The 23,219-nt window shown below is 34.1% G+C and overlaps 1 protein-coding gene across 5 annotated transcripts in view; it reads right to left on the bottom strand.

The window, feature by feature from the left end:
• Positions 1 to 23,219, bottom strand: part of LOC119640220 — an 89,590-nt gene that overhangs the window by 7,839 nt on the left and 58,532 nt on the right. For all 5 annotated transcript variants that reach the window (XR_005247617.1, XM_038038092.1, XM_038038091.1 and 2 more), the window contains exons 2-4: positions 14,798 to 15,396; positions 14,522 to 14,740; positions 4,174 to 4,550 (exon numbers count right to left, since the gene is read on the bottom strand). Coding sequence is in view for 4 of the 5 variants with exons in the window: in XM_038038092.1 (XP_037894020.1) it covers positions 4,174 to 4,550; positions 14,522 to 14,740; positions 14,798 to 15,396 (1,195 nt within the window). In the remaining variant the exon portion in view is untranslated. The remainder of the gene's footprint in view (positions 1 to 4,173; positions 4,551 to 14,521; positions 14,741 to 14,797; positions 15,397 to 23,219) is intronic.

Genomic DNA, 23,219 nt, shown 5'->3' with positions numbered 1-23,219 from the left:
AGCAGTATTGCGATCTTTGAATCATTGTGGATAGTCCTACATAGTGGGGCGGCGGTTATCGCTTCGAGTTTTAGCCCTTTCTCATCAGAAATCATGTAGTTAAATAATTATTATATATTAATGGAAGTGCCCTCATAATGCCAATAAAAACAGTTCGTGTGTCCATCTAAAATACGTCAATATATTTTTGCGTTCAATCGCAATCTCGCAACTTTCGATATATTTTCCTGATATTTGGTATTTTCAATGATTAAAAGTGTATTGAAAATTGATTAGATCAGAGGATTTTTACGGCCATGCGCTATATAACGCCATATTTTGCGAAGTTTTACATGAACAAATTTTTCATTTTGAATATTTCTTAACAAGCGTTCGTATGCTAGCATACGGAATGAATGTAGACGTGTGGACGCTGGAAACTGTGCTTCAAACCCTATTCACTCCAAGAAGTAAGTTTTTAGCAACAAGATATTATCTTTAATACCATGATAAGAACTAGTTCAGAATAGCTTACTACATTATTTTTTGAATCCCATTCATTTTATAATTGTACGGTCAGCCATAGCGACAACGCCTAATAAAAAAAGTGATTCAAGCGTACTTAATATTTTATACGGAAGCCTAATCCTTATCGCATGCGGTATAATTTCAATGCAAAGATGTTCCTTTTAACTGTCATGTCACTTGCTAGATGTTCCGACAGAATCTTAATCCGAAAATGAATCAAGAAATTGTAGACATATTCTCAGTCTTCCGTCCAGTCTTGTCCACTTTCAGAATTCTAACGAGGAGGAGGAACACTAAGCGGTCAGCTTCCTAAGCAGGTCTTGGTCTTCAAAACAACAATATTGATCTGACATTGATGTTACCCTTTACGGTCGGAATGTAATAACTCTGGAGATATGCTGAAGACTTTCAGTTGCCTAGAAAAAACTTATGGACATACGTAAACAAGTAGCATCAGTGAAGACATAAAAGACACAGATTAAAATATAGAGTTTCAAAAAAGAGTTTTCGGCTTAAAAAAAAAGAAAACGAGACATTTTTTTTAAATTTTTTTTTCTGCTTGCATGGCCCCCGTGTAAGACTTCTTCAGTAACGCTGGAACTTGATTTTATTACACAAGAATTAGCAACAAGGCTCCTGATTTGACAAAAATCTCAATTCGTGGAACGAACTTATAGTTTAGTGAATAAAAAAAATAATGCTATTGCTTAGGTTTGATTAGCCAGAGGGATGGTCACACAGTTCTAATCGCAATTCGTACATGTTTGCAATGACAACCGCTGAGGTCTGGGTGGACTAATATTATACTTTTATGGCGTAATTGTTATATTCGGTGTTTTAGACAATGCCAGCTTTGTCTTAACATTGTGCTAAGCTTATTCTGTTCGACTTCGAAATCCTTCTTACTGGAGCCGGTGACATTACTCATCTTATTTGTATATATGCATCGTTAATGTACTAACAGCCGTTCTTGGCAATTGTACACATATTTGTGACGTCAACCATCTTATCATTTTGGTTTTGTATCAAAAGCGCATGACCTGCTACGGCCATAGCCTTTCGATTGTTACGCTAACGACACTACTTATATTACACCCCTTAATCTTGCTATCATGGTTAGAAAATGTCTACATCTGATCATTGATGACATCTTTTGCGTTATTATATGTGACACGGCGGCAGCTTCTAGAATAAGTTACAACAACCGTGCAAAATATATGGCATAACTTAATTAGAACAGCCTGCTTAGATGTATCGTTAAGAAGCATTTCCGTAACCAGTTTATAGCATCGACCTCCTCCTCGTGACGCCACTTGCCTGCAGGCCAATATTTGTGCTAATATAACAACTTGAATAACAAAATTTTACAACCATTTTGATATTAAATGTTTGCAATAGTTTTGATCACTTTTCCATTAGAAAAGACATTTACTGTGGAATATTGCCAGCCAAGCCATCCTGCTACGATCTGATGAGTCTGGTAAGTACGCTGAATGTAGCAGAACTCCCCGTTCGAGTTGCAACAGTGCATTTTGCTCAACTCTTGCAACAAGTGGCCAAAAAATGGCATTATTTAAATTCAAGTTTCTGCTTGAAATGCTTAGATAATTATTATATGAATTTAATGTCACGTTGCGTTTGATTTTTTACTGGGAAGATTATTACATTATTATATATATGCACTTATAAAAGCACTTGTACGAATATATGCGAAGAATTAACACAAAATGTTCAAAAATATGCGAAAATCGAATGCCAGGTCTCTAAAAATTAAATAAAACTAGTCAGGAGACTATAAAAAAGGAAAGAGACGATAGTTACAATATTCCCGGACATATCATCAAATATCGAATATAGTTGATTCAATCTCAATGCAAATAAAACTGTGCTTTGAAGCAAACTTGTCAAACTTCATTTGGATTTATTTGAATTTAGGTACAGACCTACAATACAAAGAAACTGGATTGTATTTTAAATTGTGTGAAGATTTTAATCATCCCAGCAATAAGTGCAAAGCGAATCTATGAAACGATGTATCTTCATAGCCTGACCGTAGTGGAAACAAAGAATTTTCAACATCAGCATAGGTATAAAGTGTGCTAAAGAAACTCTTGGCTGGATGATCGTGCTTGCAAAACTTCAAAAATAAGTCTAATTATACAACTCATTATTCATAAAAAATAATACAAGAAGTGAAATAAAACAACAACTATTTTTTAAAATAAAAGTTTACTTATATTTTATTAAAATAACTTAAATTTAAATAAAAAGGTTCGTTTTTTTTCTTTCGAACTAACATAAATTAAAAAAAAATATATAAAATATATGCAATAAATGATGATAACTCTAAATACAATCAATAAAAGTGCTATAAATGGATAAATAATGCTATTGCGTATACAAATTGCATATATATCGGTGTAAATGAATGCTAATAATATATGCAAATATGATATAATGTCATATCAATGCCATTGGCTAACAATTATTATAAAAGGGCCAAAAACCTTTCTTTTGTTTTTTTGTTTCTCCGTTGTAGTACTGACATATGTATAGATAAGAAGTAATGGTTATGAAAAGACAAATTAAAGATAAGAGTTATAAAAGAAAAGGAGCACTTCGGCTTCGCCCTTTGTTTAGTTTGTTTAAAAGAATTTAAAAAAAAAGTTGTAAGAGTGATAAATGTTGATGAATTATTCTGGTTTTAGACATAGGCCTAAAAGTAGACAATTCTAAGAAACCTGGTTTCTTTTAGACTATTTTTGTAAATCAATGAAAAGACAAGAAAGCAACTTGTGAAACAAGTCTTAGATACTTTTCGCGTCAGCCATTTCTCAATAATAATGGTGCTTCAAATCGGTCGGTGTTCTTTTCAATTGCAGAGAGAGAATTTAGCGAATTTAGTCAATGGATTACACTTATTTTTCAAGGTTAATTTGAGGATACGAAGTAAAAATAACTTTATGTAAAAGTTCAACGTTTTATTTTCATTCCAAAAGCGACCGAGCGGACGGTCAAAGCTTCTCCTCAGTAGTAAAATGAAGCGAGTTTTCTGATCGTTGCTATGAACGTCCCTTCGCTGTTAGTCTAGATATTTAATCTTAATTTTCAGAATTTTTTTTAAAAAACTTTAAACAAAACTGTAAAAGTTTTGCTAGGTTTCATTTGGCATTAACAAAACTAAGACTTTATGTGCGCGCCAGCAAAGTGCCCACTTTTACCAATCTCAATTAAAATTTACACTAAACGGATAAAAGGACATTATAAGAAACCTATTTAATTATGTATAATTTAATCACTAAGAAAATGAGCACAAATTACAAATCGCACGATAAAGCTTTTAGCTCAGTGTGGAGTTTTTATCTATTTTTTCCCCCTCTACTTTTGGTCGGTGGAGAGTGCAAGTGCAGCGTATATATATATGTATATATAAAAATTGTTTTCTAAGCTTAAATATTTTGTGTTTTCGTCTAAATACTTATAATAAACTCGTTTTTAAGTTTAGATATCTTGTGTTAAGATAAAAAGCACACTTTTCTTTAAATAAATAAATAAAAATCTACAGTTAGTAATAAAAAAAAAAAACAGTACTTTAGCTTTCTATAAAATTTGTTGCTGTTGTTTCCTTAAATTAAATTAAATAAATTTTTTTTCGTTTCGACTCACCAGCGGGTAGGCTGGTATATCCGGTGCCTATATTGGGTATAAGATTGGCACCACTCGCACTACTTACGCTACTATACGTAGTAGTACCGTTATTGAGTGCACCACCGTTGTTCATACGGGTTAAAACCGCTTCATTGCCAAGCAAATTTATAGGCAAATCCTGTCTGATATTCAAACTGTATTGATTATGATTCGCTGTATGAAAATTGTTATTGTTATTATTTGTTGCTGTTGCCGTTGCAATATTGGCGGTAGTGAGTAAACTGGCAGCAGCTGCTGCCGCTACGGCGGTAGTAAATGTTGTATTTTCAATAATCGGTGTTTGCGGTGAATCCAATGGTCGTGTACCCACAAAGGATGACTCAAGCCAGCACTTTCTGCATAATAGTTGAATAAAACGAAAAAGAAAGAAAACGAAATAAAATCTCATAAATAATTAAAATTATTTCATCCATCAACGTACAAATTGTAGGAGCACTTAAATCGTTATATCTACTCTTGAAATTACACAAAATCTTACATATTATATGATACTTGCGCACATATTATTACTACTTTATATCATATATGCACTTACTTACGTATGTACGTGCAAAAGTCATTTACACTTTAGTCATTGTTCTACTATCCTTTATTTATACTTTACTGTTTAAAACGCATTCATAACCTTAAAAGTTATTCTTTAACGTTCATTCAAGTGCACTGATTATGTTATTATCATACGTTATTGTTTTCGTTTAAGTAAGGGTGCGAATATAGAAACGCATCTACAGATATCCTGGAAGACAATAGCGAATTGAGCTCGCAACATAAAGAAAACTACTTCTTTCGTACAAATCTTGCAAAAATTCAAACTAAAGGCGAAGAATGAATTTGCGTGAAGAACATAGTTTGTTCGCTGATTTTGATAAGCAACGTTAATTTTTGGTAACTATAGGTTTCACGGACCAGGTTTGTATCAACTTTTTTCATTGCTGGTTGCGACGTGTCACCTCTCTGTTGTTCTTTTTATTTTCTGTATATGTATAATAATGCATGAAAGTGGTCTGGTTACTACTTGTGCGAAGTGTTTTGTATCTGTAACACTCAATAGAGTTTCAGTTCGAAATGTCTGTAGGTTACATGTTTAACGCACTGACATTACAAATGGAGTATTACATCCGATAGTTTTTGCGAGTACTCCCCATATAACGTGCCATTTAAGAAAAGTCGTCTTTTAATATTTCTCATCGAAAAAATATACTAAATAAACAAGAAATCTGGATAATATGTACACGTATACACATTCTTATAAAAAATACGATACGACAACTATGTCAAATTAGCATTTTGTGATAGAAATTGACCCAAAATAGCCGATTGACACATAAATAAATTTGCTACAGTAATGTCGCGCCACATATGTCTTCCGACTCTTCTTATGTTGAGATTGTCAATTGATTTCCGTTTCAAGTTTTCTTAATTAATCAATGAAATGCTTTGGGAAGATAGTTTAAAAAATTACTTAAAAATGAAAGAAATGAGAGTAGCATGTAAAAGGACCACCTTAAATTCAGCACAAGGTCAAAGGTCAATTAACCGCACCCAGCCGAAGTTAAAACTTAGTTCAGCAGGGATATAGAGAGTACTTGACTGTAAAGGAAAAGCTATACTTAAAGGGTGTAAGTTGGGTTAACTACGGGGGAGGAACGGTGTTGAGCGCAACTAAAAAAAGTGAAATTGTATTCGTGTCACGTCTATTCTCATATCTCTGTCATCCGTAGCACTTAATGAAGTTCTCTTGCCACAGTATGCAGCTTGCTATCCACAGTATTTCAACAGCAAGCAGACCGGTGGCTGCAATAATTCAGGCTCCATCACTGACCAAAAAATATTTACTTTATCTCGCGTTCGTAAGCAGATATAAATAAAAAGAACGGGACTACACTCGTCATCGAAAATACAAGTTCCGAACTATATGTCAGGTGGAAGTATTCCCCGTATTAAATTGTAATATGTAAATATACACTAATCTAAGCAAATAAAAAAAAATATATATATTTTTCACACATATACAATGTATCTTATCCAGCCAGAAGTTACACAACCGTGGCCGAGATTGTTACTTTATTCAGAATTGATCACTTTCTGGCTAATTATCAGTTAACACTTTTACAGCTAACTACACGCAAAATGAAAAAAATCCAATTGCGAGAATGCTTTTGCTTTATACTAGAAAAAAACTATTAAATTGAAAACACAAGTAGATAAATCGTTACGTTAATCGGAAATACATATCGACGTATATATATAAACATATATGGATAGATATATTTTTTTTGTAATGAACTAAATTGACTAATGATATCACTTAATATCATGTGCGAAAACTTCACAAATGCACAGTGCACTGTACACATAGTTTGTATTAGCTAAATGTACAGAAGAACATTTTAATCGAATTAAAGTACAACGTGTTTCATTTCTGGACACTGTTTAATATGAATGCAATCGTCTATCCAATGGATTAAAAGAAGACTGAAAATACATTAATTCAATTAAAAACTCTTGCTTGCCATTGCAGAAAAATCATAAAATAAATTGAGTAAAAAAAAAATGTACACTTTATACTAATTTTTTTTTTTTATTTCCACAAGTTTTCTTATTTAAATACACACTCACTTGAAGGCAAATATTTAAAACAAGGAGAATAGCATGTAGCAAGCACGTCTTAACTGAAGCACTTCGTGTGATGCAATGAAATTTGTTGTTCGTATGGCATACGATATTACCGCTCGTTTAGTGCAGATATCCATGTGCTTTTACACACATACATTTGTCTATATATACATATATATAATTAAGTGGAATATATGATGACAAGCCTTTCGGGTTGATACTGTATGAGTGGTTGACTCGATTTTCGAGATTTTAAGTTATCGTCGTGCAAAAACGCTAATACCTCTCTCTTGGTGGTGATAGTAGTAATGGTGGTAATGGTGAGTTTATATATAAACCCCTTGGTTGAGTGCAATACTGCCAATGACCAAAAATAGTTGCGATCCTGATTACACTGTCTGACTGTATGTGTTCTTTTGTGCCGGCATAAGAGAGTGCTTAGAGCTACACATATATTTTTGCTGCAGTGGATTCAAAGAAAAATGTAGAACACATTCAGTGAAGCATGCTGAAAAAAACGCTTGTTGAGGATGTAGGGGTTGTGAACCAGTTAAATATGTTGGCAAATCATGTACGTTTTTATGTACATAAGTATATGATTGTCTAACTGTTTCTATTCGCCACCAATTAATATAATTTTGTCTTGCCATTTGCAACATTTCAAGTATTTATGCGTGTAAGCCTCCTATATTTTTTGTTTCTAAAATTAAATTTCACAATATCTGCTAAATAACTTTCGTAAGTTATGATCGTAAAGTATACGATGGTATAAGTGAAACTTAATAGGTAGAAAGTTGAAAAAATTTAAAAAAAAAATATTTTGCACAAATGTCTATGCAAATATTTGCCGAGGAAAAAAAGGTATAGTCCTGCAGCCAAAAAGTCACGATTTTCTAATCACAATCATGTTAGACATTAAGTAGTGCGTCCTTTTTTATCGGCTTTGAATATAGAAGATTTTCAGGAAACCTGAAGAAATAATAAATCAAACATAAAAAGTGAACGTATATATATATACTTATATATATATATGTATACGTATTGTGAGGAGCCAATCGTCCCTCGTTTTGGCCTCACAGTTTCTCCGTCTCTTGTGGGGGGAGAAGGCTAGTTTAATATAGAGAATAAGTTAGGGACTAAGTTAGAGAGTAAGCTAAAGAATAGGTTAGAGAATATGCTAGAGAATAAGAATAGATTAAGAATAAGGTAGGGTAGAATAATTTAGTTAGGATGGAGCGGAGTCGGTCGCGAACTGCGACAACGACGGCTCGCTCGCGGAAGTACGATTTTTGGATTAGGTTAGTTTTAGGAAAAATATTGAATAAGTGCTGAATTCTTACAACTGGAAAGATTACGTTCAATAAATTCTTTTGTGAAGTATAACCTGAAGCCCCTGAGCTACTCCAGAACCAGATTCGGGCAAAATAGCGCTCACAGTATATTATATATATGTACACAAACACATTTACGTGTATATATATATGCGCCAACATAGCTTCCGCTATCATGTTATATTGGTTTATGGCGTCATCATACCACTTAACCAACGCGCTGGGCATGTGCTTGACCAACCACCCTATATTAAACCAACATTCTGTTCAAATACACGCAGACAAATTTATTTGCTTATGTTGTACTTTAAAGCTGCAAAATATGAGTCATCCAATTTTCTGCCAAAACTGTCAAAAAAAAATTCACCGATATGAAGTCAAGCAAATTTCTGTATTCACTTGCTGCCTTAATCAGGGTATGAAAATAAAAAACTGGACTCTAAGATATAAATAAATCTTAGCTGCTCAGCAGTTTATTTAAGTATATACCGAGAGTCAGTGGAACGAACGACATCTGTCATTCCCAAGACATTTTCATGGCAATATAATTTAAATATTTATTTTACAATTATGTTTTATCAAAGATTAGCCGTAAAATTAAGTAATATAAACAGTAGTCACGTTTCAAGTCTTTCTATTGTGAAAATGTCGGAAAACGAACCCAATATCAAACTTAACTATAATCCAAGATTTATGTATGCTTCCGCTTTCTGTATCAACGTCGAATTTTTAAAAAAGTTCATTATGAATGGACACACGGAGCATGTATAAATCAGCTACAATTCTTTGGCGAATTTATACTTATAGTGGAAACGAAAACTCGTATAGCTTCAGAAATACTACCTTTGCGATTCTTTTTTATTCAGAAGTTTTTAGTGTTCGTGTATATATATATATATTCGTGCTGTTTAGGCCCCTACTCTGTGGGGATTGTCTAACTCGCCAGGGGGCGTAGTACGCTTAAAAGTGGCTTGGGCCACCGTGGGGTTAAGCCTTTCAGGCAGGAACCCACACCCTTGCCACAAATTCTGTTCGTATTATAGAGTAGCGTGGCGCATTGTAGCGGTTACCAAAAACACCCTGTATTTTTTCTACATGACCCGAACTATTTTGTATGCACGCACAGGAGGAGTTCACGCGACACGGAATTGTCTGCATATTTTTATAAAATAAATTGTTTTGGGATGATGGTAACTTTCTCCTTTTTTTTCCATTATAATACCCGCAAGAGGGAACATACTGTTCCAGATAAGTCCGTTTATAACTTCGCAAGACTTTAAAACGTTACAAAGTCAACAGTAAGTAAACGTATTGTCCGAGGATAGATATAACACACAAAAAGTAAAAAAAAACTACGCATTTCTTAGCAAGAATATTTTATGCATTAGAACTGCAACATATTCAACTAGATTTTTTGCTCGATCGGGATAAAGTAGTTCTGCGAAATATTTGCATCAAGTTTTAGAAAAGTACTATTTATAAGCAGTTTGCGGATTGCACTTATTTTTGACCCGCATTTTTCAGCGGCCATCGTCCACATATTGTGGGCGTCCATGCACAAATCACGACCATTTTTTTAACTCATACTCCTAACCGATTAAAAAATGCTTATGCAAAATTTCAGCCTCCTTTCATCAGTTTTGCAACTATGGAAATTCGATAAAAGAACACGATCAAAATGGTTCCCTTCTACCTAGAAGTAGATACATACAAAATGTTTAGTGTTAATTATTACAGCGTACTTCCGCTGAACAGTACTGTCAAGAAGTAGTATTATTTATTAACATACTCTTGGTTTCCGCATTAGGATAAGGGGTCTCCTTAATTTGCATTGTTTCTTCGATAATTTTTTTAATCAGAAACTCAATTCAAAACACTTCCTACTCGTCCTATTTGTTCCATTTAGCTCCGCCCGACTTGTGACTATTCTCAAAATGTTAAAAACCTCGTTTTGCATAACTTCAATTCAAAACCGGGTCAAAAAATGGAAATGCTAAGACCATTTGCCTTTGCACTTAGGCACACGTCGCGCGTTACGTACTTTTAATCAAGCAAAAAAGAATACTGCTCGAGCGATCTAAATTCCAATTCGCAATATTAAGTGTAGGTTCTCATATCAGCTTTCTAATGCGAGTTCTAAGTCGTCGTCTTTTGTCTGTTGAAGGCGTGTTGGCGGACAGATGAAGCCTACAGGGGAAAAATTATAAGGCTTCCGAAGGTTACATAATAGCTTAGCTTAATAGCTATTTATGGGTAAGAGAAACTAGAAAATAAATTTCACGATGAGCATAAGCATAAACAAAATCGCTAATAATTGCAGGTATGGCAAAGTTGTCCCGTCTTTTGTAAAGCTCAAGCATATTATATATTCATAGCTATCCAAACGTTGCCAGTTGAGTTCACATTGGGCAACACCAGTCTTGCTATAAATATTTTCTAGACGGTTTTAATTATTGTTCTAATCCGTTTAACAATGGATACTAACGTCTGCGATTTTGAAGCATTGGCTTGGTGTGTTTGTATCAAAATTGCGTCATTATAATATGTTATATAATTTTGTTACTAAGTCCAAAATGCGAAAAACACCCGTATCTTTTTTTGGCCTGCAATAGCCGTTTGCCATCGTAATTTTCAGATATATACTGTATTGTCACAAAACAGTAGCACGTCACTCAATGACAAGGCAAAACGTCTTCAATTTCTCAAGGGATTTTAACACTCTTGAATTTTTTGGCAAACCATTTAAAACAGGCAATTAATTATTTATACAAAAATAGTCAATAGGCACTCAAATACTAATTCTACTTAGCAAATTTTTTATATTTATATATACTCAAAAAATGGTTCTTATATGTATATGCAGATACTTTGCTTTGCAAAGGATAACAATATTTTCCCTCCGGTTCAATCGAACTCATTTAATTATAATACATTTATAATTATTACTACGTAAGTAACAGATGCGTACCTTCCAAGGTAAGTAAGTGTACGTGTGTGCCCATATAGTTGCATAAAAATAGTAATGAAATTATTGATTTTTCTCATTTACTAACAACAACATTTGCTACACTAATCGCTTAAGAACCATTTTTTTAATTTAACACCAGCTTGTCTGCCTGTTTGTGTATATATTTTCGTGTTCAATCCACGAAACACAATTATCAGAATATTTTCTTAAAATTTGGTACTACTGGCAAGTTCTGAGCAAAGGAGGAACCCTATTGGATCAGATCACTTTTATGACCGCTCGTTTCATTCCAAGGTCAAAGTCTGAAAAAGTTTGCTATTTTTAAAACAAGAACTTAAAAAGAAGGTAAAGTTTTAGTGTACTAAGTAGATGTGAGATTTTGGATGAAATAGGATAATTTTTCAATCATTTTTAGTATTTTATAACGCAAATTTATCAAAAATAGTACTCGCATTAATGACATCTTATAAGGACGCATGCTTTGAACAGTAGTAAAAGCTGTGATAAAAAGTTAGCTGTATTAATTTTGCGTTTGTCTGGTTCACTCACGCTGAAACCTCTCTAATGTAAGACAGATACTTTTGTAAGCTTTTATTTTCAATTATTTTATAACATTCTTAATTCTTATTAAATTCTTTACTATGAATTGTAGTAGGAGAAATTCTTTGCCGTATTTAATGGTAAGCCTTGTCTTTTTAAAACGTTTTAAATTGTTTCAAATACAAATATCTTAAACAATTATTGGGTGATTGAATCTATCTCCAAAAGATTTCAAATTTTTGATAAAATAATAGATTTGCATGAATAGCACAGTTTTTTCTCAACAGTAAAAAAAAAGTTGATCTACTTAAAAATAATCGTGTAAATTATAACGACAATCTACGTTCAATATGTCTAAAAATTGTAAACATTCCAGAAATAATTTGATTTTCAAATGCCGTGATTTATATGTGGCTCATGTAGATAGAGCCATTTGATTGTTTTGAATTAATGCAATAGTAAGGGGACCGCTTTTAAAAATATTACCTAAATTCAAATTAAAGGCAAATTTAAATAAAGCTTTCTCAACATCATTTAAGCCGATTTAAGATGAATATGCATCGATTTATAGCGAAGGATAAGGCTTGAGCTTACTATTATAATTTTGAATTGCAAATCAAATAGACTGAGCTCACTGAGCCCGAACGATACAAAGGCGTTTGAAATCGTCAAATATATATATATATATATATATAATAAAAAAATCTTTATACCAAGGAACACCTTTAAGCTAGTGGAACAAAAAGAGTAGAATATTGCTTAAAAACCTTAAATCAGTTCGGGGCATAAATTCAAAAGGTAAGCTGGGGTTCGACGAAGGAATAAACTCATGCTTTGTACAGAAAATACACGTCTTTTAAGAAGCTCCATTACGAATTCTTTTTGTTTACAAATATAAAAAAATTATTCGTCGTAAGAATTTTTGTCGTCTATGGATACAAGTATTGATCGGCGTTTCAATGGCTTTAAATCACTGCAAACATAATGGGGTTTTTTATTCATTATAAGACCATGAAATTTCTACTCGGTACTTTTGCCGTTGTACGAGACGACACCTACAGTAAAGTTTGTAGTGGTGTCACTTATCGGCGATGACCTGAACCGGAAAAAAAGTATCTTTCACTAACGTTGGGTGAATCATGCACGGCAATCGGGCGTGTAGCAAAGTAATGACGGCCTGATAATGTAGCTGCGCGTTTATTGCATTGGTACAAAAATAATTATGGAACAAAAAGCAAACTTTTTTGGCTTTTACTGCTATTAGAGTGATGGATGTTCATCCTGCAGCAGCGTTCTTGATTGTAAAATCAAAAATGTCCAATATGTTGGACAAGGGAAATTTTTAAAAATTGAAGATAAATTCGCGATTGCTTTAGCGATCTGCCAAAGTTTTCATTATAACTAATGATAATTAATTAAATATCTCTAAAAGATCAAATCATAGCATTTTGTTTCAATATTTGACTCCGAAAAATAGAAAGAAAACATTATATTTGCAGCTGATTTTTCACATAAAAATCACATCATCTCCTTATTTCCTTGATTTAGTGTTGCGTTACACAAAAACTCATTAAAACACATTAAACACATTTAAACACATTAAAATACATTTTTCCAATGAAGGGAAGTCATTATAAGTTGACCTCCACGCGTAAAAAGTTGTCAGTAAAGCGTATATTTTTCGATTTCAAAAGGCCATCAAAAAGTGGCGCCAATGGATGGAAAGAGCTCACTATTCCAATATCCAAATCAAATAGTAATTCTTGCAAAAGTAATATCACGATGTGGCAATTATTAGTAATCTACACGAAACGCGCACTTTGTTCACAGATCTACATCAGATATTAGCGTTTGTAAAACGCATGTCTTTTCGTCTGTCCCGGGACTTATGGTTAAACATCTTTTTTTTGCTTCTTTTACTTTTATTTCCATTTTTTACTTCCGAAATCCGAAATCAAGGCGGGAATAAAGCTTAACATTTACATTTGTATGTAGCCGATATAAAATGGGATATAAGATTCTATAGAGAAGTACATTGGATAATTAGACTTTAATTACCCGAAAGTAGAAATAAATGTTTAAATAAGACAAAGTGCACGTAAGCCCACGCGTTTACTTGGAAATAGTACCCTGCGATAATTTAGTTCAATATCAACATTTAGTCACTGGGATAGATATATACGTATATAAATTTATCCGAGATACTCGCACATGAAGTACCCCAATCGAGATAAATTTTCTATTAATCAAACTTAGTAGAGAAAAGAGATTATGTAATGATTTTAAGAAAAACTAATATATATTTAGCTTACCTTGAGTTAGATGATAGATGACAATAACAATATGAGAAACGGCCTTTTTCCAATATGTACAAGATGGTAACGTAAACTCAAATCAACGGAAAATTGTTATATATATATATAGAAGTCGAAAAATCAACATACGGTGAAAAATAAAATAAGACATTTGTGTTTTATGAGAGTAAAATTTTTGTAAATGTGTGTGTTCATAAGTAGCTAAGAAACCAAAATAAATAAAGAGGAAAAGAAAATACAAAATAAATATAAAGAAAATACAAAATGTCAGTAAATTAAACGAGAGATAAATAACTCTTTACTAAAACCTGTAAGCCGCTTTTAGTACTAGCTAAGTGCAGCTAGCTGTTTGAAGATGAAAGTTGAACGTTCGTTTCAAATGATCTAAAGGTATTTACTAGGAGGTATTAAGAAGAATTTGTCTACAATATATATACATTGATATGTAGATTAAAGTTCATTTCGAATTGGTACTACACACTTAAGAGTACTGGAAAGGAAATGGCTACAATATATATACATATATTATAGACTACCTCGAATTTGGACTCGTTGATCTACTGCGCTGTTGATTTGTTTGATCATTAACATAATGTACAATGGCCGAGGTCACCTCTTTAATCGAAGTTTGTATTTCAGGTGTAACAAGCGGCGGTAATTTGTTATTGCCACTGCCATTACTAACATTAGTTAAAATAGTTGTACGCGTGCTAGGAGATGTGCGCTGTTGCTGAGCGAGAAGTGAAGATGCCAATCTAAAAAATACAATAGAATTGTTTTGATTTCATCATTATAACTATTGCAAATTTTACCTTTCATGAGCCGTCCTTTGTGACAATTTTTCTTGGCTACGCCATCCCATATAAGGCTGGCGCATAGAGTTGCGTATGGCGCTATGACCGCTGCTAACAGACATGAAACTTGAATTAATCGGTCCGCCACGAGAAAATGAGCCTCTCTGTGAGACACTAGGTGATATTTGTGATGAATTTAAATGCGATGTTGACCAACGAGAAAAAGTTCCCGCTCCTCCGCTTCCAGCAGACACGTTAGCGTTTTGTATATGATGAGTGTGCAACGAGGTCTGACCACCGTGATGGCTATGTGCCGAAGGACTCAGAAGTAAAGGGCTACGGTCAGATCGTTGCGAGCCCAAAGAACTTAACGAGGTTGTTTTAGAGTTCAGTCCGGCCCATCGTCCCGAATCTTGCGCACGTTTACGTGTAAAATTACCTGGACGATACGATGATGTGTTCGCCGCACCCTCGGGTGAACGCGATTGGTTTTGATTGTATTGTCGGAACCAGTCGGGTATGTTCAGACGCTGAAGGGAGGCTTGTATTCGCAGTTGATGCTCGCTTAAGGCGGCCGAATTGTGATCGTGGGATTTCTGTAGTTCATTTTCGGGAGGCTAGAAAGAACGAAACAAAGTTGGTACTATTATATTTACAAATATAGTACTCTGACTGCCTATTTGGAGAGGTCATGTTAAAATTTGCGAAGTACATTTGAAATTGGATTAATTTTTGCGATAATTTTTTCCTTTAAACAAAGAGATTCATTACGGTTCATAAACTAAATTAAATTTGTTTATTTTGAAAATTTTTAGATTCTCAAACATTTACAGAAATTAAGTTTTAGACTAAATCATTAATAGTTAATTTCCATATAAAGCATGTAAAACTGTGTCCATCTGACTCATGCAATCGATGAGACTGACATTAATGTAACATACCAAAGAATACATGCAAATTTCCAGTTCGTCTTTGGAACGTTCGCATAAACCATTTGCTTTATTCATATTACCGTCCCCCGCGACAATTCTTTCTGAATTTGGAAGGAGTCCAATGTTTCTGGGGCTAGTAAAATTGCAAATATTAATGTAGCCATTTAAATGTCGTTGAATGCAACGTAGATATCTTTGAGTCTTCTTTACCACGCTAAGAGTCCTTAATATGGACGCATCTTGAGTGATTTGAATAATCTTATCAAGAACAAGTCGATTTTTGGGTTCAACTTTTTTCTCCGCTATACGCTACGCGTTTACAAATTGGCTAAATTGATTGTTTCCTATCTACCAAAGCATCACCATCGCACGTAGTTATTTGATCACAATTTCAATTGGGGAGACTTAAGTTATTGCTTTTAAATGAAGAGGTTAGCAAACCGTTATGTTTTTCTGTTGTAGTTGCTTTCTTGAATTCTTCAGCGTTTGGTTTGGATAGAATTTTTTCTAAGTCTTTCCAAACCATTCTTGCTAGACCAATGAAAACTGACCCGTTGGCTACAGACACTGCTTATAGACAAATTTGGTGTTTTCGACATCATTTCCACTGTCTTTGAAAATTCCACTTCTCCACTACTCCAAAGGATAAGACTCCGGTTTCTAAAGCTGAAGCATTAAGAAATCTGAAGACACTTTTTATTGTCGGGCCACTTAGACGCTTACCATTGAACTGTATTGTCACATTTCCTGTAGCAAACCAGTAACTTGGGCAAAGACAGATGACTTTCACGCTCGCTTGTATAGAAAATTTATAAATATCAATTCCAAAACGTGCTTTCTGATTACTGCCGCTTTGTTTGCAAAGTTTTTCAGACTGAAAATGTAGCTCTTCCTGTTCGACGTGGATGTCGAAACTTAAACGAAAGTCTCCAATCTTCATATGTGAGGTTTGGTTAGGTCTAAAGGTTGATTATTTTGAATTTCTTGCATAATCGAATATCTTGGTTCGTTTTTATGAGAAGAGCGATGGTGATCTTTTAAAAGAAATGGTATATGACTGCTACAATTTTGCTGATATTAACGAGCTGTAATTGGCTTTGAAAAATTAGAAAGATTTTTAACAAACTTGGAATCTGAACTCGTTCTATGATTTGTGGACAACTTAACGTGTGAAGTAATAGCCCTCATGACATTGTCTGCTTTGGCAGAATGTATTTGATTACCAGTTAAAAAAGTGGTCTTTAGTTTTCCTTTGACGTCGTTGGATATTTTACAATTATCTTCCGCTTTCGAAGTTGCGTATTTGGTTGAAGCGTTATTTATTATTCCAGATTCCGAATTACCTGACGACTAATCCAGGCACCACAGAATATACGGAAAGCTCATTTCACAGATCAAGTGTTTACACTTAGTGGCCAATTCAGTAATGTCGACTTCGTTACTGCCGTTAGTTGAAAATGCTGCTTGAGTATCAATAACATTGAAACCGGTCGAATTGGCTAAAGTTTCTTCTGCAATACATACGCATGATTGCTTTCTGTTTACTTGCGGAATAAATTTAAGATACTTTGAGCTTGACTCAAATTTATGTTGATCTTCATCATATTGCGAATCATCACCTGCTTTCTGTAGAGGATTGGAACCATAAATTTGTTTGTTTGATTTTGTAGCCGATAGTACTCACTTTGTATAAAGTTGAAAACTCGATTCCAACTTTTCATTCTCATTTTTCTAAGTTAATTTCTTAGGCCGGATACGACGAATTCTCTTTGCAGGGACGTGCTTTGCTTTGGGTGAATTATCAAACGTATCATTATTTCTTTGCTTAGCCCAATCTGCGTTCGCTTTCGAACTCTTCAAATTATTTACAAAGGATTTCGGAAGGTCATTATTCCTTGTCGGTGTCTTTACATTCTTTCCTCATCGTGGTGGCCCTTTCTCTTTTATAGATTTAGCAACAGAAAACAGACGAGCTTTATCCTCGCCTGATGTTCTTGCTATTCCAGTTTGATTACCAATACTTGTTTTTGGTTTGACTAGGCAACACCTAAGTTCAAGATCTTTTACTAAATGTTTTACAAGCGTTTGCTTCTTACACAGCACATTTCCTTCTCCGCACTTCTTATTTTTACTTAGATGTCTCTTCAAACTCACATCTTCTTCAAATATATCTATAAATTTTGTATAAACAAGAACTTTATATTTCACTGAAAGTAGTTCAAAATCTTGTTCGTTTAAAAGTTGATGAAGCCCTAAGTTCCAATTTGTTGTACCCGTGGATTTTGTTTCTCTTGTGAATGGCGGTTGCGAGTTAGGCTTTCGCACTTGAACCCCTTCACATGATATTTTATTGCCTGTTTTCACTATCGGTTATTGGGTCCGCACTTTGTTGTCATGCACAGCGGTTCTTTGCTTCGGAAATATGCATTTTCCACTGATGTAGACTGCGTTGCTAGAGCGTTATTAACGGGAGCGATATGAGAAATTTTTATATCAAATAATAGAATAATTTCTTTAGTTTTGGATTTTAACACAGTTTGTGTAGATTTAGATTCAGCTGCGTTAGAAATTTCTTTTGATGGTTCTATCACAAAATTTCGCTTCAACCCTTCGACTTGGCAATTTACTTATGGTAAAAAATTTCGTAATTTCGAATTTTCCATATTTTAAAATACATCGCTTTCACAATTCAAGTTAACGGACGAGTTTCTATTTTAGCACATATAAATGTTATTCTCTGACAATGCTCTCGCTTTTGAACGTTCGATGCGTAGCGATATCTTTCATTTAATTAAGATGCATCAAATTAAAAAAAATTTATTGTGCATATTAATTATATATATATTTAAAACATCAAAGTTTTTCTGGCTTTGTTGCATTCTAGAAATTTTAAATATTCCGCTGCTTTATATGATAACTATATGTGTTATAATCTGCTGTTTTGAAAATCTTTCGAAAAGAGCGAATTTTTATTATTATCATAAAGCTAGAATGAGCGGGAATGATTTGAATGGTTAAGTCTAGAACTACCAATACTTACTAAATACTTACTTATACCGAAAGAGATCATTTTGAAAGGCAAATTAGATATTAGAGTCAGGTAGTTCTAGTACAGTGATATATGAAATTCCCATTGTGTTCTGTAGCTGATTTCAGGACGTTCAAAGGATTAGTGGCTCCGAATGTGGTTGTTCTAATAAAGGAAAAATTTAGGCAGTACCAAAGAGGGCGATTTATTGTAAGAATTTGTTTACAATTGTAGATTGGTGAAAAAGATTTTTGAAGGAATGATTGGTATGCCTCAATTTTATGGCCACGGCGAGTTCTTACATATATTTCGGTCTTAATTTTTGTCAATATTTGTCGAATATAGTCATCTGAGGATTAAGAGATCATCGGAAGTAAAACAGGAAGGGCGAGGAAGGTGAAGAGTTGGTTGTTAAAAAATGTTGAATGTCTCTTATTTAAAATGCAGAGATCGCAGTATCGGTGCAGTATCGGTCGAGTCCCAAGTAATAAAATCGCACCATATTAATAAAGGTGTGGTAAGCGCAGAGAATAAATTACATATTTCTTGCTGAGAAAACGGCTACGAAGTTGGGATATAAAGCGACAGCATTGTACATTTTTTCTTTAAAATCGAAGTTCCATTGTCAAGTTTTATGACTTTTACTTAATTGTGGTGACATGAAAGCGGAATATTTAGTTAGCCATGTCAACATATAAGAATCTCCATCAAAGGCATCGCTATTTTTCGTTAATAATTTGTTATTCTTCTCAGTGGTTGTGCACCGTTGATGTGTAAGGAGTCGGTAAGTATAGATTGATTGATGGATAAAGGACTGGACTCAACATATAACAATTTATAGATGGTTGGTTCGGGTTGGGACTTGATGTTCCGGAGGCATTCGCTTTATTAGAATGGGATATATGCTGTTATGACTTCTCTAATGTAGCTTTTCGTGGATGGTAGATTGGGTCTGGCGCAGGCCTTATTTTTGTTAATTGCTTATAAGGCATTATTTAATTCTCGACACTTGCGTTGCGTTTCACGGTCATGGTCAAAGAAGAAAATAAACTGGAAACTGGAAAAAGATCATATATATTAATCTCTCTTTGGTTTTTATAACAGCCACGGGAGGATGGGCGTATACTCATTTTGTTCATAATGTACATAACACCCAAAAGGAAGCTTCAGAGAGCTTATATATGTTCTTCAACTGCGGTGTTTGTTGCCGCGTCGCGAAAATGAAGCTATCGACTTCAAATTTGGTAGAAACGTTGGAAGTTTTTGCACGCAGCCTGGTATTGAAAATGGGTCATCCTGACCAGAACAGAAGCTCGCAGTCGTACACTGAACGCAGCTTCGTTGTTGTTGTTAAAGTTAGACGGCTGAAATTTTGCACATCCACCTTACGAAACACTCTTTGCCTCCAAAAATGGGAAAAATCTACCATACAAAGTTACAAGTGATAAAATTTTCTTTGTTTCATTTTTTCGAGGTTTTATGCTGCGGCAAACAGGATGTTTAAAACTATTTTGTACATTCCTGAAATGAAGATATATTATCTGTCTAAGAATGGGCTAATTCTAAAATCGGTATGGTACGAACCGCGACCAGTTGGATTAACCTTTTCTTAATAATCCCAGCGATATTAGTATCAAATAAAAGAACTTGACGGTGGACAGCAAGATTCGACCCCCGCCGAATGTAACGTTCTTACTTGTTTTTTTAAAATATATTTAAACTTAGCAAACTTACACAGTATCCGCCGTAATTACGTTAATTAAAAATCGCGATAAAACGGAGCCCTCCCTCCAATGTATGTAGCAGATATAATTTGTGTTATTTTCATCGTTTACTCTAAAGAATCAAAGAATTCTACATCTTATGTTCGCCAAATGCTTCGGCCAATTTCAATGAAAACTCTCATATTAAGAAATATGAAGAAATTTTTTTATTGTTAAGAAGCGTTACGTTATAGCAAAGTAATTTATTTTTATCTAATTTACTTACTATTTACATATTTAATAATTTTATTTGTTCACATCTTAATAGTTGACATATATTTCAATTTTTCATTTCAGAAATTACACTGCATCTATTCATATTATGTGTATCATGTTTTACAGGTATTTTAGTTTAAATACAATAACGTACCCAAAATAATTATAATTACTACAATTAAATAAATGAACATGCCCAAGTAATGTCGCACGTCATTATACGTCACGTACCCGCGGTTAAATTCCTTTAGCAAAAATCTTCATCTTACGCCAAAAAAAACGTTATCGTATAAATTTTTGTTCCATCTTTTTATACCATAGTAGATATAGTAAATACTAACTTTGTAAAGATTTAGGTCAAAGTGGCTCTGGTCGACGTGACCACTTTTACACCTTATAGCTTCCATTAAAAATATGAATACATTTTAACTGAAAGTGGAATATTTCGGTGTTTCTTGCACATTTCCTAGGATCTTAAATTTAAAAATGAGAAAAAGATGCGTTTCAAACGCCCTCCTTGGGCCCTCCAAACCTAAATCGCTATTATAATGCCTCCACATAATGTAATATATTTGGCAACTCGGCTACATTTTTATTTTTTTCGTAAAATAAACAAGTACGTACAACACAATGTAAAACAATATGAGATTAGTTTCATAACTTTGGTTTAATATACATAAGACTGCACAAACATCTCCAAAGCCCGGTCTGTCATAAGCAGCTTACAGCTGCTCGATAGAACGTCCTGAAAAGAAGATGATCAATATAAAAGACAACGTCTTCCACTACCCCAATGTCAGACCACATAAATTTTGGGTTGGTACTTTTCGATGCACTCTCCGTGCAGCAGGGTTATTGACTATCCGACTACTATACGCTTCGCTCTCTGAAAGACGCTTTAAAATTTTTTTTTCTCTCATAAACATTGTTCGTACTTTGCAGTTTACATCGTTCTCAGACACCGGGCTGCTTAAAATATTGCAACGACATCATTTTAAGAAATTGATAATTGATGGCTTCCAATAATGCAGACAGATACAGATCGAAAAGAATGTTTAAGATATCGTTCTTATTACCATTACACCCAGCAGCAGAAAACTTTCTTCTCAACTGCAGGACGTTCGAAAGTCTCTCCAACAAAAGAGGAGGAAATGATGAAAAAGTTGGCAGTATTTGCGCACCTAAGAGATTTTTGCTTGAACGTCAGCAGCCTGAGGAAGACAGAGCGAAAGTTTTAAACGTTTCATCAGGGAGTTTCTCGGTGTCAGTAGACTTATCTTTGTTATTAATACACCTAGTTTTAAGAGGGAGGGAAATGAAGTTTTGGAAGGTTATGCGGGCTGGGGGAGATGTGATATCTCTAGTTAGTTTAGTTTAGTTTCAAACCTGAAACCCTTCTTGGCGAAAACGTTGTTGACATCAACAGCACCGTTTCTAGCCTGGATTCTGATTTGTTCTTCCTGTTTCCGCCTTGGGCAGTCTCCACTACGTACGTTGACAATATACGAACACTTTGTGTGTTGGCTATGTGACCGAGTTTGCAACATTTGAAACATAGCCTGAAGAACGGAACAAAGTAGTCCATTGGGAATATACAGAAATTAAATGTCATAACCTTTGGAAAGGCCTTTCTCGTTTCCTATCCTTTAAAGCTGACAGTGTAATCTAGATTTGATTTGTATTTAAGACTGAGCATTTTTCATTATTCTTTTGCTTGCAAGGAAAAAAAAAAAGATGAAAATATAAAAAGAATAAAATTCATGTATAAGGAGAGAAAAAAAAACAAAAGCATCGACTCAACTAGCACGGAGAGACAACCATTACCAAGAACCAAGTCGCAGGTGAACCCCTAAGGCATTGCAAACATGCAAAATCTTGGCAACCAATAACAGTAAACAACACAAGTTAATTTTCGAATCGATGTTAAGACTGAAAATCATAGTTGTTTTATTAGAATTGAAAGGGTTCAATATCGCGATTAAGTGACGGGCACGATTTAGGTTTCTGCAAACAAATCTCAATTGTACAGCCCATAATTATATTTACATTGACTAAACTTAATGAAGAGATTGGTGACATAAAAGTTTATCTCACAAAGTAATGTAGACGAATCGATAATACTAATAGTTAACTTAATTAGGAAGGAAACACCAAGAATAAATGTAGGCTTCTTAAGGAACGGTACGGATAACAGAAAGCAAAGTAGTTTCATGAGGACGCAAAGAGATAAGCGGCTTTCAACCCAAATTCCTAAGGGCAAACGGCAAGAATTGCTTTTGAACTATATATAGGAAGAAGGCCACACAACAGTGGCATACTTAAGTATTGGTCCAACTAAGCACATGTGTAGCCTTTTTGTAATGTAAGGTTCCCTGAGCTCTTCGGATCGCCTCTTAATGAAACTAAGCGCGGACCTAGTTTTACTTGCAGAAAGCTCAATGTGCAAATTAAAACGTAATCTTTGGTCGAATACAACCCCCAAATCGATGAAAAAATAAACT

Source organism: Glossina fuscipes, unplaced genomic scaffold (genome assembly GCF_014805625.2).
Source record: "Glossina fuscipes isolate IAEA_lab_2018 unplaced genomic scaffold, Yale_Gfus_2 116, whole genome shotgun sequence".
Classification (NCBI taxonomy): domain Eukaryota; kingdom Metazoa; phylum Arthropoda; class Insecta; order Diptera; family Glossinidae; genus Glossina; species Glossina fuscipes.
The sequence above is the reverse complement of the archived record's forward strand: the minus strand, read 5'-3'. Positions and strand labels throughout refer to the sequence as shown.